This window comes from Ovis aries, chromosome 3, assembly GCF_016772045.2.
Source record: "Ovis aries strain OAR_USU_Benz2616 breed Rambouillet chromosome 3, ARS-UI_Ramb_v3.0, whole genome shotgun sequence".
Lineage (NCBI taxonomy): Eukaryota > Metazoa > Chordata > Mammalia > Artiodactyla > Bovidae > Ovis > Ovis aries.
In genome coordinates this window covers 216048877-216062136 of record NC_056056.1, presented here as the reverse complement: position 1 = coordinate 216062136, position 13260 = coordinate 216048877, and the positions used below count along the sequence as shown (strand labels likewise).

Sequence of the window (13260 nt, the reverse complement as noted above, 5' to 3'; positions counted from 1 at the left end):
TATTTGGAACCAGTCCGTTGTTCCATGTTAGCTATCAATAAATGCTACCTTTGGTTTCTGAGAGTTCCTTTTTTCCTAGTACCTTTCACTCCAACAGAACAATTTGCAGCTCCCTAAATAAGCCTCTGTGTTCCCTGTGCCCTTACTCCTACCCAGCTGGAAAATCCCTTATTCTTTCAGTCCCCAATAAAGGGTCACCACCTCTATGAGGATCTTCCACGGAGAGGTCTACATGGCTCCCATCTGTATCTATAATCCCTCTTACCTCACCCTGTTTGTTATTATCTCTTTCTATATCTCTCTTCCCTACTAGACTCATTTCTCCTTGAGAGCAAAGACCTGTCTTTATCTTCATATCCAGCAGACAGCTGGGTCCAAGCAGTGTTTAATAAATGTTGGTTAAATAAACGGTCACAAGCATACCTCTCTGGGCAGCTGTGTGCCAAAGTTGGAAGCTTTTCAAATTTGGAAAGAAATCTAAAAAAATGAGAAAGTCTCAAATGACTGATATGTATGTATGTGTATATATGCTACAGTAATTGCCTATAAACTTATCTATAACCCATACTAGAGTTTTTGTTTGTTACTGAATCTCTGGCACCCAGCACCTAGCACAGTGTCTGACAAATAGTGTGTGTGTGTGCACACGCATGCATGCGCTTAGTTGCTCAGTAGTGTCCAACTCTTTGTGACCCCATGAACTGTAGCCCACCAGGCTCCTCTGTCCATGAGATTTTCCAGGCAAGAATACTGCAGTGGGTTGCATTTCCTTCTCCAGGGGATCTTCCCAACCCAGGGATCAAATCCACATCTCCCGCATTGGCAGGCGGATTCTCCACTGCTGAGCCACCTGCGAAGCCCTTGTCAGATAAGGGATTCAATAAACATTTTTTTAAATAAATGCTAATTTAAAAGGAGATATACCCAAAGACATTCTCTTTTTGTAATGACCCTTCATTCTTTAGTTTTCTACTAAAACATTTTTCAAATTTGAGCTCTTGAAACCAAGAATATACACGTCTAGAGGCACCAGTTTGGAAAAACTTAACCGTACATGGTGGAATTATATGACTTTATTTGATTATAAGGTGGTTGTCCACAGAGGGGCAGTACAGTGTAATGGTTTAAAATTCAGGTTGCTCTGTAATTCCACTCTCTGTTCTCTGTTTCTTAGAGTATCATAAAATGACACAAATTTTTAAAATTTTGTGGAGAGCTCCTGGACTTGCTAAACTTATTTGAGAAACTGGAAAAGCTAATTGACACAATTACTGTTTGGTTACTAATTGACACAAAGCCTTGGTTTGCCATGCTTTGTATCTAGAATAGGAAAGTAGCATTCTGCCATGAAGGACTTAGTAATTCTTATAAGTTTTTTATGGCTTCTAAGTTTTATGTCATACTTAAAAAGACTTTTCTTACTCTGAGATAGTAACATTTTTTCTCATGCTTTCTTCTAGCACTTTTATTTTTCAGACTTAATTTCTTGATCCATTTGGAATTTATTTTAGTATAAGGTGTGAAGTATGGTTCCAATTTTATTTTTCTTCCAGATGACTACCTAGTTTGTTCCAACACCATTCACTGAATTCATTTCCTTACAAATTTGAAATACCACCTTCATTATATTCAGAATTTTTGTAAGATATTAAAGACTAGTCTTTTTTTGTTTTTTTTTTTTTGTCCTGATTTGAGTGAAAATATTTTCAAGTGTACTTTTTAACCACTCCAGGGTTTTGGATTTTTAAAAAATAATTTTTTAGTTGTATATAGCCATCAATATCCTATTCAAACAAGATTTTTATACTCACTTCACCAATTTGTCATTACCAAGTTCATTTTAGTTTCTTTAAGTGTACTGCACACAACCTTCAAATATTATGAACATTTCTCTCTCCCAGCTGTCACTACACCAAACTACATATGTTCTGTTTCCCTAAATGATCTTGCTGTGCTCTTTGCAGCTCTTCTGTACAGTTGATGTCTCCATCTAACAAGTTGTTCAAAAGTTACCATAATTATTTTAGGTGAGGCCCAAGGTGAAAGCTTATTATGACCATCCAGTTCATCTAAAAAATGGGCATTAGTTTCCATTTAACCTGAACAGGTTATGTTTCTGGAAAATAACAGATTTTGAAGAACTATGGCAGTCATTTGTTGGCACTTTAAACAGCCCACCTGGGTCAGGGTTGGGGGGGGGGTAGTCCTACAAAATGCCAACTGCTATTGTGGAATTTTTTAGCTATTTATTCCAGCAAAGAATGATTCACACACTGAAGGAAAAGGGTCACCCTATACTGGGTCTTGAACCCAAAGAACTATTTGTATAGATACTCATCCAAGACACATCACAGCCTCTACCTCAACAGATGCTCTTTGAAATGTTTCATGACTCCTCAACAGTCAGTCTCCATTTAAGGGGAGGAGTATGATGCTGCCAGAGATAGCTCTGCTGGCATGAAGTCTGGCCTAAAATTTCTATTTAAAAGCTGGACCAAAATATGTTTGGCTTCTGTTGGCTACTTAAAATTTCAAGTTAAGAGGAAGAAATATTACTCTCCATCCTGAATGGGCCTTGGGTGCCTCACTCACAGACTAGAGTGGTAAATGGTAAGAGAGTCACAAAGAAAGGAGAGAAATTAGGAACACTGACTGAGGTATTAGGTACAGATTATGAAGCCAGATATGAAAAACTTGAAGTGAAAAGAAAAGCCTTGAGCAGGGAGAACCACCACCACTCCCCCCACTCCCCGTGCCCCCACCATATTCGACCTCCTAACCTGAGTATCCTGATTAAGATAAGTATTCTGCATGTCACCTGTCACCACATCAGTCACCTCTGCTTAGCACCCCTCCCCTGCCTCACGGTCTTCCACGTCCTGACCCCTTTCCAGTGGCCTCTCTTCATCTCAGAACCTAAGGGCCACACCTAAGGGCCTTCTCTCTCACTGCAGCTTGTTTTTACCTCAGCGCCCACCTCAGTTCAGTTCAGTTCAGTCCAGTCGCTCAGTCATGTCTGACTCTTTGCAACCCCATGAATCGCAGCACCCCAGGCCTCCCTGTCCATCACCAACTCCCAGAGTTCACCCAAACCCATGTCCATCGAGTCGATGATGCCATCCAGCCATCTCATCCTCTGTCGTCCCCTTCTCCTCCTGCCCCCAATCCCTCCCAGCATCAAAGTCTTTTCCAATGAGTCAACTCTTCGCATGAGGTGGCCACAGTACTGGGGTTTCAGCTTTAGCATCAGTCCTTCCAATGAACACCCAGGACTGATCTCCTTTAGAATGGACTGGTTGGATCTCCTTGCAGTCCAAGGGACTCTCAAGAGTCTTCTCCAACACCACAGTTCAAAAGCATCAATTCTTCGGTGCTCAGCCTTCTTCACAGTTCAACTCTCACATCCATACATGACCACAGGAAAAACCATTGCCTCGACTAGACGGACCTATATGCTATCTAGGTTGGTCATAACTTTCCTTCCAAGGAGTAAGCGTCTTTTAATTTCATGGCTGCAATCACCATCTGCAGTGATTTTGGAGCCCCCCAAAATAAAATTTGACACTGTTTCCACTGTTTCCCCATCTATTTCCCATGAGTACCCCCTAATTTCGATGCATCGCCTCAGCCTCCCCCCGCCCCCCGCTTCAGAGTCTGTTCCTGACCTCAGCATCTCCCTCCGCTCTAGAGACGCCCAGCCTCGGCTCCAACCAAAGCGCCTCTCCTCTGTGCACTCTCTCCACCTCAGCGTCGCTCTCTCACCCCTGCGCGCCACCCACGCAGGTTCTTTCGCGGCTCCTGGAAGCTTGCCCGCAAGACGCTCCCGCGGCCCCGCACCTCCGTTCTCCTCGAGTCTAGGGCCCCGCCCCTCAATCTTCGCCCTGCCCTTGGTGGGGCCGCCCCGCCCCGTCCTGGCCCCGCCCACGCCAGGCGCGAGCTCAGACTAGCAGTTTGGCGCCAAACCTCTTGGTCTGGACGTGTTGGACGCCTGTCTCAGCGTTCTGGTTCCGAATCAGAATCCCTGAGGACTAGAAAGCCCCGGCCGGGGGCGGGATTCGAATACCTTGGGAACCTGGGGGAGACTGTGGGTACGAGTGGTGTTTATGGCAAAAGGGGAAGGCGGGTGAAGAATGTGAGGGGAAGTGGGGGCTTCCTTTCTTAGGTCGTGCTCGACGGTCGTTGCTGGGCCCTAGGCTGGTGGCTTTGTGCTCTTCGGCTCCCATCCCCACCCCGTCGAGTGCTCTTGAGGGATTTCCAGAATCCTTATTTTAAACCAAGTCGGACTAAGAGGCCTCCTCGGGCCCCTTATGAGGGAGTCCGGTGTCAGGAAAATGGCCGGTGGGTGGGGAGGCGGTGAGGGTGACCTGGACCGCGCTCGCCACGGTAAGGGACCGCTTCTGGCGCCCTAAGCCAGGGTGTTTGGGAGCCCTACTTTAGATTCACCTGTTCATTCCATCAACTGCTATTTGAGAAAGATGGAGAACAATCTTTTTATTAAGAAAGAAAGGACAGTCACTTACAGAATTTGGGTTATCATGTATATGATTAGCTATCTTGCGTGAGGGACCGCATTCCAGAAGATTCCGTTTACATTGTCTCCTCGAATACTTTATTGTACTAGGTGATAACGACCCTACTTCTGCCTCCGAAGTTTGTTCCCCACTGGGCTGGGCCCCAACTTAGTTTGGTGTTCAGTGAGGAGATGAAATAGAGCAAAACTGATTATTTGGACTACATTTTCTAACGAACACAGTCATGCCTTGTAGATTCCTGAGTTAAAGGCTTTATCTGCTTATTGGCCCTAATATTTTATCATTAAAATACTAGATTATTGTTGTTTAGTTGCTAAGTCATGTCGGACTCTTTTGTGTCCCTATAGACTATCCACCATAATTTTAAATCTTAAAATCTTGAAGCTAGTTAATATTATAAAATGAAATACATCTAATGTTTTATGAAACAAAAAAATATGTTACAAGAGAGCGCCTCATCTTTCCAAAGCAGAAGGGAGTCCTTGTACATGAGAAAAAATAATATCTTTTTATTGAGGATAGACAAGTTCTAGGTGCCAGGAGGATGCAAGGAAGACTTAAAGTCAAAGTTCTTAGACTGTTAACAAATATGAAAGTTTAGTATCATTATTTAATCCTAAGGTTCTACTTCTAAATAACCTTCCAAGACGACAAAAAGATATTGGTAGTCATGAGTAACTGTGCAATAGGAAATCAAAAGATGATACAGTGTGGCCATTTTTGAGGAAATAAATGAAACTAGTCCCCTCACCCACACATACCACACCAGAAAAAAGAAATAATGCCACAGGCTTAGGAGAAATAAGATAGGCCAGCCTAGTTATGGAGAAGGCAATGGTACCCCACTGTGGTACTCTAGCCTGGAAAATCCCATGGACAGAGGAGCCTGGTAGGCTGCAATCCATGGGGTCCCTATGAGTTGGACACGACTGAGCGACTTCACTTTCACTTTTCACTTTCATGCATTGGAGAAGGAAATGGCAACCCACTCCAGTGTTCTTGCCTGGAGAATCCCAGGGATGGGGAGCCTGGTGGGCTTCCGTCTCTGGGGTCGCACAGAGTCGGACATGACTGAAGCAACTTAGCAGCAGCAGCCTAGTTATTCCAAACTAAATTTTTTTTAAGGAATTTTTAAATTTAATTTTATTTATGTATGGCTGCTCTGGGTCTTCCTATTTGCTGTCCTCCTCCAGTTGTGGCCAGCAGGGGCTACTCTAGTTGCTGTGGGCAAGCTTCTCATTTCAGTGGTTTCTTTTGTGTGAAGGCGGGCCCTGGGCACACGAGCTTTAGTATTGTGATGCTTGGGCTCAGTAGTTGTGGCTCATGGGGTCTAATATTTGTCTAATTATCTTTCTGGTCCTTGATGACTGAAATGAAATAAAAAATTGTATGGGCAAAGGATTTTGTACTATATGATCTGTGACAACTTATTAATATTTCTTGTTTTTCCAGAATTGATTATTTTTCTGCTGTTCACCCTTCAATATGAAGGAGGATCAAGTTGTGCTGGAAGAACCAGGATTCCAAGATGAAGATGTATGCCTAGAATGTTGAAAGATACATAGATATTCAGTCATTCTACAAAATTGGAGTTCCTTCTCTGTTAACTACTACTTTTAGGAACTTAACTACTATTTTTATTTATTAGAAATAAAACATAGTTCTGGAGAGAGGCACTATTAGAAATATGTAACAACTTGTTTGGCAAGGGGAGCTAAGATTAGCTACTTAGCAGCTGGCATGAAAGTATTTTAATTTAACAATTGGCATGGCCATATTGGTACCAAATAGCAGAGGAAGGAGTTCAAGGTCTGGTGGAGAAGACTGAGAAAACATATTTAAAAATAGCTTGTGTTGTTCCACTCTTTCGGATTAAGGTCTTAAAAAGTTTGGAGAGACTGTTGGAATCCCCCGGTGGGTCAGTGGTTAGGACCGTGTGCTTCCACTGCAGGGGGCTGAGTGCCATATTGGGCTTCCTAGTGCTTTCAATGTTGGCACTGCTTTTAAGTATGCAACAATATGTTTGAAAAAGTATTATTGATCCTACCTCAATTTGTCCAGAGAAGCAGAATTTGAGGCATTTTGAAGTGACTCATAATGCTGAATTAAGCCTTTAAAATATGTGAAACAGTTGGATATGAAGAATGAACACTCTTTTTTTCCTGTTCCATCTCCTTTAGGAATCTTTGTTTCAAGACATTGACCTGTTACAAAAACATGGAATTGTAAGTATTTTTTCAAGACTCTATGAAATTGTCCCTTTGAGAGTTTCTCAGCCTTGACTCTATTGGCATTTGGGACCAGGCAATTCTTTCTTGTTGAGGCGGCTGTCCTGTGCATTGTAGGGTGTTTAGTAGCACCCCTGATTCCTAAACACTTACTCTATGCCAGCAGCAACCCTCTGGTTGTGACAACCAAAAATTTCTCCAGACATTTTTAGACGTCCCCAGGGGGCAAAACTGCCCACGGTTGAGAACCACTGGTCCGACGGAAGGCATTCAGAGCTATCTACTGAAAATTTACTTTCCGTGTCATGTGATTAGAGTAAATACAGTTCAGTTCAGTTCAGTCGCTCAGTTGTGTCTGACTCTTTGCGACTCCATGAACCACAGCACGCCAGGCCTCCCTGTCCATCACCAACTCCCAGAGTTCTCTCAGACTCACGTCCATCAAGTCAGTGGTGACAGAAATCCAGGCTTTAAGTAACAAGCTAGATGAGTTTCAGTAGCAATCAGTTGACAGTAAAACTTCTTTGATGCCACCCTTTGAAGCCCTCACATTTACTCTCTTTCAGTTGAATTTAGAAAGTTGGAGCAAGAGAAAATGCTGGTTTTTTGGTTATGTAGTTATTTGCATTCCCCAAGGGTAAAGAAAAAAATCTTAAAAGATTTTTAAAGAACATACTGGTAATGAAGTTTTGTAGAAAGAAGGAGCTGAACTGAGGGGGTGAATGTGTGATAAATTTGTTAGCTTTTCTACCAACAGACTCTTCTTTTGAATTCCTTGTTACATTGCCATGGTCTCACTAACATTCTTGGGAAATCAGGGCACAGCCAGAACATTTGGCAGCATGCTGGGTATGTTCTACTGAGATATTTCCAGAACATTTGGCTACATGGTGGGTGGGTTCCACCTGGCTGCTTGTGTAAAATTGGCATCATAATGGAAGTAGATGGACATGAAAGCACATGACATAGTATGGGAGCCTTTCAGGCTGGCATTTTCTCAATCTGCTGCACCCATTCTTTTACTTACAGAATGTGGCTGACATTAAGAAACTGAAGTCAGTAGGCATCTGTACCATCAAAGGGATACAGATGACAACAAGAAGAGCCCTATGCAATGTCAAAGGACTCTCAGAAGCAAAAGTGGACAAGATTAAAGAAGCAGCCAACAAGCTTATTGTAAGCAAAATCCATTCTTTGTTGTTTTAGCTTAAATGGGCCCTGGGAATCTCTGTAGCCTTTCTCATTATGTACACTAGAAACTATTGTGAGAACTGTGAGTTCCTGTGGATCACCATATATTATATACCCCATGTTAACTTTTCATCATGTAAGTTTCAAAGCAATAATTTCTGAAAAAAATGAGACAGAGGTTAAGAGACCAAGAAAACTATGAAGGCAATCATTTTTTACAAAACCTTTTATTTTTGTCTCCTTTTATATCACTTTTTCCTTTTCTGTGCCTCTGCCTTTCCTTCTTTTCTTTTTTTGTCTAGGATGTGCTGCTTGCAAGATCTTAGTTCCATGACCTGGGATCAAACCCAGGCTCCCAGCAGTGAGAGTACCACATCCCAACCACTGGAATACCAGGAATTCCCTCCTTTTCATATTTTTTTACCTTCCTACTCCTTGTTTTTTTGTCCTATCTCCTCAAACATTGTATATATGGCTGTGGTGAAGCACTCAGCACCAAAGAAATTGCTCTCTCCTGTTATAGGCATTTGATAAGAGAACATTGTATTTGAAAAAGACCAACAGTGGCTGGGTCTGCATTTGTGCAGTTAAGATAGATGGGATCAAGAATGTGCTCATTGAGGCACCTGAGCATAAAGCTAAGTGAAACCTGTACTTTGTACCTGGGTCCATAGACCATAAGAGACCTATGCCGCCGATAGGCTCCAAGCAAAAGCACATGCCTTTGACCCAGGTTTTTGTGTAGCTCTTTTGGGGGCCACTGGAGGCAGCACCTCTGGGAATAGGAATGTGCAGAAAGGCCAAAGCCTCTCTTTGCAGAAGAGCAGGCTTCTCCTTTTCTACTTGTGTATAAGAGAGTCTCATTATTACCAAGCCCTAGAAACTCTCTTCACCAACAGTCAACTGTTTCCTTCCAGATGCAAGTGTCAGTGTGGCCCTGAACCTGGAGACGATACAACTGAACTGGTCTGAACACAACTCAGTTGCTCTATGTTTTGAGTACTCTTGGGCTGTATACCCACAGGGCAGTTCCGTAACTGCCAGGGTGTCTAATGAAGCCCTAGTGCAGTACCCAGGGTTTGGGATTTAAACTGCACCTTTATAGCTCAAGGCATTAGTCTTCTTTCCTTTGGAAAGTAATTCTATTACCAAAGAGAAGAATCTTTCTCCTTCTTGTGTACCCACTAATGCACCAACAGTCTAATCCTCTCTTAACTGAAACTTTTTTCTTAGAGAAAGAGATTGAGATATAGAGGGAGAGACAGAGACAAAGTTAATTTCATAGTACAGTGGTATGTATCAGAATGATCTGGAGTGGCTAATAAAGAACACAGAGGGCCAGCCTCATTGAATGAAATCAACTGAATCACTTAGTAAAGTACGAGTCTGCTTTATGCCATAAACGTATCTCATTTAACCTTTACAGCTTCCCTATGAGAGAGACACTGTTATTATCCCATTTGACCCAAAAGAGGAAGCCAAAGTACAGCATGATTAAGTAGTTTACCACACATCACACAACTAATAAGTATTAGAGACGTAGTTTGAACCTTGGTAAGGTGGCTGTAGAGCCTGTGTTCTTAACCATGATCTTGTGCTGCCTTCAAAGACAAATGAACTGTAGCTAATAGCAAATGATGACTGAGAATCAAGTATATAGTTTTTGGCAGCATTTGAAATTAAGATATTCATCTTATATCTTTTTTTAACCTTTCCTTTTGTCTTTCTGTAGGAACCAGGATTCTTGACTGCATTTGAGTATAGTGAGAAGAGGAAGATGGTTTTCCATATCACCACTGGGAGCCAGGAATTTGAGTATGTACTCATATTTTTTATAACCACTAAGCACAGTCTTTGGAATACTACATTTCTTTTCTCTATCTGAGTTGTTATTTTGACTATAAATAACAATAGAAATAGCTTCTTACTTTGCAGAATTTTTTTCCCTCAGACGGCAACTGAAGCAAATAAATTTTAGACTGCTTGTAAAAATGGGATTACCTTTCTTACAAGAAATTCAGACCCAAAGTATAAGTAGTTTCTGAATCAGTCTGTATTAATCAATAAGCCATTAAAGAAATCAGTTTAACTTTTCATTTCCTTTTTATTCTCCGTTGATCAAGGAAATTCCATTTCACTTTTGGTTTTCCTTAAAAATCAGTTGTTAGGGACTCCTCTGGTGGTCCAGTGGCTAAGACTGCGAACTCCCAATGCAGGGGAGCCAGGGGCTCAGGTTCCACCCCTCCTCAGGGAATTAGATCCCATATGCTGCAACCAATTAAAAGAACCTGCATGCTCCATTGAGGATCAAAGATCCTGCATGCTGCAATTGAGACCTGACACAACCAAAGAGATATTTTTAAAAATTTAGTTGTTAGAGTGAATATTTTAGAAGAAATAATCCAATGTTGTTTTTGCTTTTCAGCATCAGCAGTTTTAACTCCTCCCTACCTTTATTTTTTTACCATCTTATGATTCCCAAGACATAGTCCCCATCTTCCCAATGCAAGTTGACTACAGTGTGTGTGTTTTTTTTCCCCTGCCTTAGTAGGCAGAATTACTATTTCATAAGTTAGAGAAGTTTCTAAGAGCAATTTGAACAAAGCAGTATTTCCTCAAAGTATTCCTCAAATACTCAATACTTCCTCAAAACCTTGACCTCACAAAAACTCCAAGAAAAGAAAGAGCTTCATAGTCAAATATGCCTCCCCATTTGAATGTTTGCTAGGCAACTCAGACGTCACAGGTCCAAAACCAAATTTCTATAATTTGCCCCAGATTTGCTCCTCCTAAAATCTCCCTCAGCTCAGATCTCTTTCCTAATCCTCAGCTCTGAAACCTTAGTGTCATCCTTGGTGCTTTTTTTACCCCTCACACACTAACTCTAATCTATTAACAAATCCTGTCTGCTCTGTCTCAAATGTATTTAGAATAAACCAACCAGTTTCTTCAACAAATAAATTATAAAGAATAGAAAAGAGGTGGAGTCAGGGAGAAGACCTAGAGATTAAAAGGCATTTAAAAGACATGTCACTTAATCTCAATATGTAGATATTATTTTGGATCCTAATTCAAACACACTACAGGAATTAAGACATATGAGACTGAAAACTGAACACTTACTAGATAGTTGATATTAAGGAATTACCAATTTTTTAGATGTGATATGGTAATGCAGTTATATTAAAAAAATAAGAGTCTTCATCTTGTAGAGATACCTACTGAAATATTTAGGATGAATTGATGTTGCCTAATATCTGCTTAAAGTAATATGAAAAGGGAGGGAAGTGGTTGGCAGTTTTTATGGAAAAAATTTTGGCCATGAGTTCGTGGTTGATAACTGTTGAAGCTGAGGGATAAGGTACATGATGGTTCATTGTTATAATGTTTTTGTCTACTTTTGTTTATGTTTGAAATTTTTCATAATACAAAGTGTATATGTATATTTTCCCTACTTGTATCTATGTGTGTACAGAGAGGGAGAAAAAAATGTGAATTTAATTACTTCTCACAACCTTCTCCTTTGTTACCTCACTGGTCTAAACCACCTATTAATATCTCTTCTGGATTATTGATAATAACTTCTAACTAGCTTCCTTCCTTTAGACCTTGCCCCTACCATTTATTCTTCACATAGATGGCAGGATAAACTTTTTATAATTTTATTTATTTATTTTTGGCTGTGCTGGGTCTTCATTGCCGGGCGGGCTTTTCTCTAGTTGCTGGGAGCAGGGGCTACTCTTCATCGCAGTGCACAGGCTTCTCATTACGGTGGTCTTTCTTGCTGCAGAGCCCAGGCTCTAGGGCTCATGGACTTCAGTAGTGGTGGCACTGGGCTCAGTAGTTGCGCTTCCAGGGATCTAGAGCGTAGGCTCGACAGTTGTGGCACCAGGGCTTAGTTGCTCCGCGGCATGTGGGATCTTCCTGGACCACGGATTGAACCCGTCCATGTCTCCTGCATTGGCAGGAGGATTCTTCACCACTGAACCATCAAGGAAGCCTCTGAATAATGTTTTTAAAACATAGATCAGATCATAATACTCTTCTGTCCAAAACACCATAATGACTCCCCAGGCTCACTCAGCAGAAGCCAAAAATCCTTTCTAATCTCAAATCTAAGCTCTTATTTGTCTTCTGGTTTACTGTGTACCAACAGTGCTATTTTTTTTGCTATTCCTAGAAAATGGCAGACACACTCCCACCTCAGGGCGTTTGCACTTAGCATTCCCTCTGCCTGGAACACTCTTTCCTCATTATGTACATGGCTTGCTGTCAGATTTTTCAGGTCTTTGCTAAAATGTCCATGTCTCACTAGGGCCTTCTGTGATCATTTTCTGCACCTTTTATCCCCTTTCCAGATCTAATTTTTATTCATACCATCTAATAACATCTGACATACCACATATTTTGCTTACTTTTGTTCATCGTCTGTTTTCTCATTAGAATGTAAGCTCCACAAAGTGATGGCTCTGTCTCTTTTGTTCACTGCTTTACTCCAGTTAGACACAGCTGAGCTCTGAGCACATACACACATTACTCCAAGTGCACAAAGCAATCTCTGGCACAAACTAGATGTTCAGTAAATATTTGTGAAATAACTAATTGACTGAATAAGCAAATAGTAAAATATGTTGGGGAAGTGCAATAAACTGTATTTCTCAGAGATTTATACATTTTATTAAAGGGTCTGAATTCCTACAGTGAAGTAAAACACCTGTTTAACCTAGCATTGCCTCAAATTTTTAAAATCACAGAACCTTTTGTTCAAATAACAACTAAAGAAGAGTCTTTGGGAAATCTTGCTCCAAGACTAATTGGTCAGGTACTTTCCTGGTGGTCCAGGGTTAAGAATACAACTTCCAAAGCAGGGGACATGGGTTTGGTCCCTGGTTGGAGAACCAAGATCCCACATGATGCCTGCGTACTGTGAGAAGAGCCCACGTGCCACAGCTAAGACCCAACACAACCAAAATAAATAAATATTTTTTTAAAAAGACAAATTGGTCAAAATCAGGTTGATCAAAATAATTTGATTCAAATGATGACTTGATATTCTCCAGTTGTTCTACCACATCATAGTTTAAGAATCATCTGGCTGGACTTCCTTGGTGGCCCAGTGGTTAAGAAACCTGCCTACCAGTGCAGCAGACACAGGTTTGATCCCTGGACCAGGAAGATCCTGTATGACACGGGTCAGCTAAGTCCATGCGCCACAACTGCCGAGTCTGCATGCTCTAGAGCCAAAGCTTTGCAACAAGAAAGCCACTGCAATGAGAAGCCAGAGCTCCAAAAATACTAGAGTAGTCCCA

At 41.4% G+C, this 13260-nt stretch overlaps 1 protein-coding gene across 2 annotated transcripts in view; it reads left to right on the top strand.

Moving 5' to 3' along the window:
• The first annotated feature begins 3959 nt into the window (after positions 1–3959).
• Positions 3960–13260, top strand: part of DMC1 (DNA meiotic recombinase 1) — a 35501-nt gene continuing 26200 nt past the window's right edge. For both annotated transcript variants that reach the window (XM_027965864.3, XM_027965862.3), the window contains exons 1-5: positions 3960–4088; positions 5985–6068; positions 6713–6757; positions 7790–7936; positions 9684–9766. In XM_027965864.3, the coding sequence (XP_027821665.1) occupies positions 6018–6068; positions 6713–6757; positions 7790–7936; positions 9684–9766 (326 nt within the window). In that variant the 5' untranslated portion in view covers positions 3960–4088; positions 5985–6017. The remainder of the gene's footprint in view (positions 4089–5984; positions 6069–6712; positions 6758–7789; positions 7937–9683; positions 9767–13260) is intronic.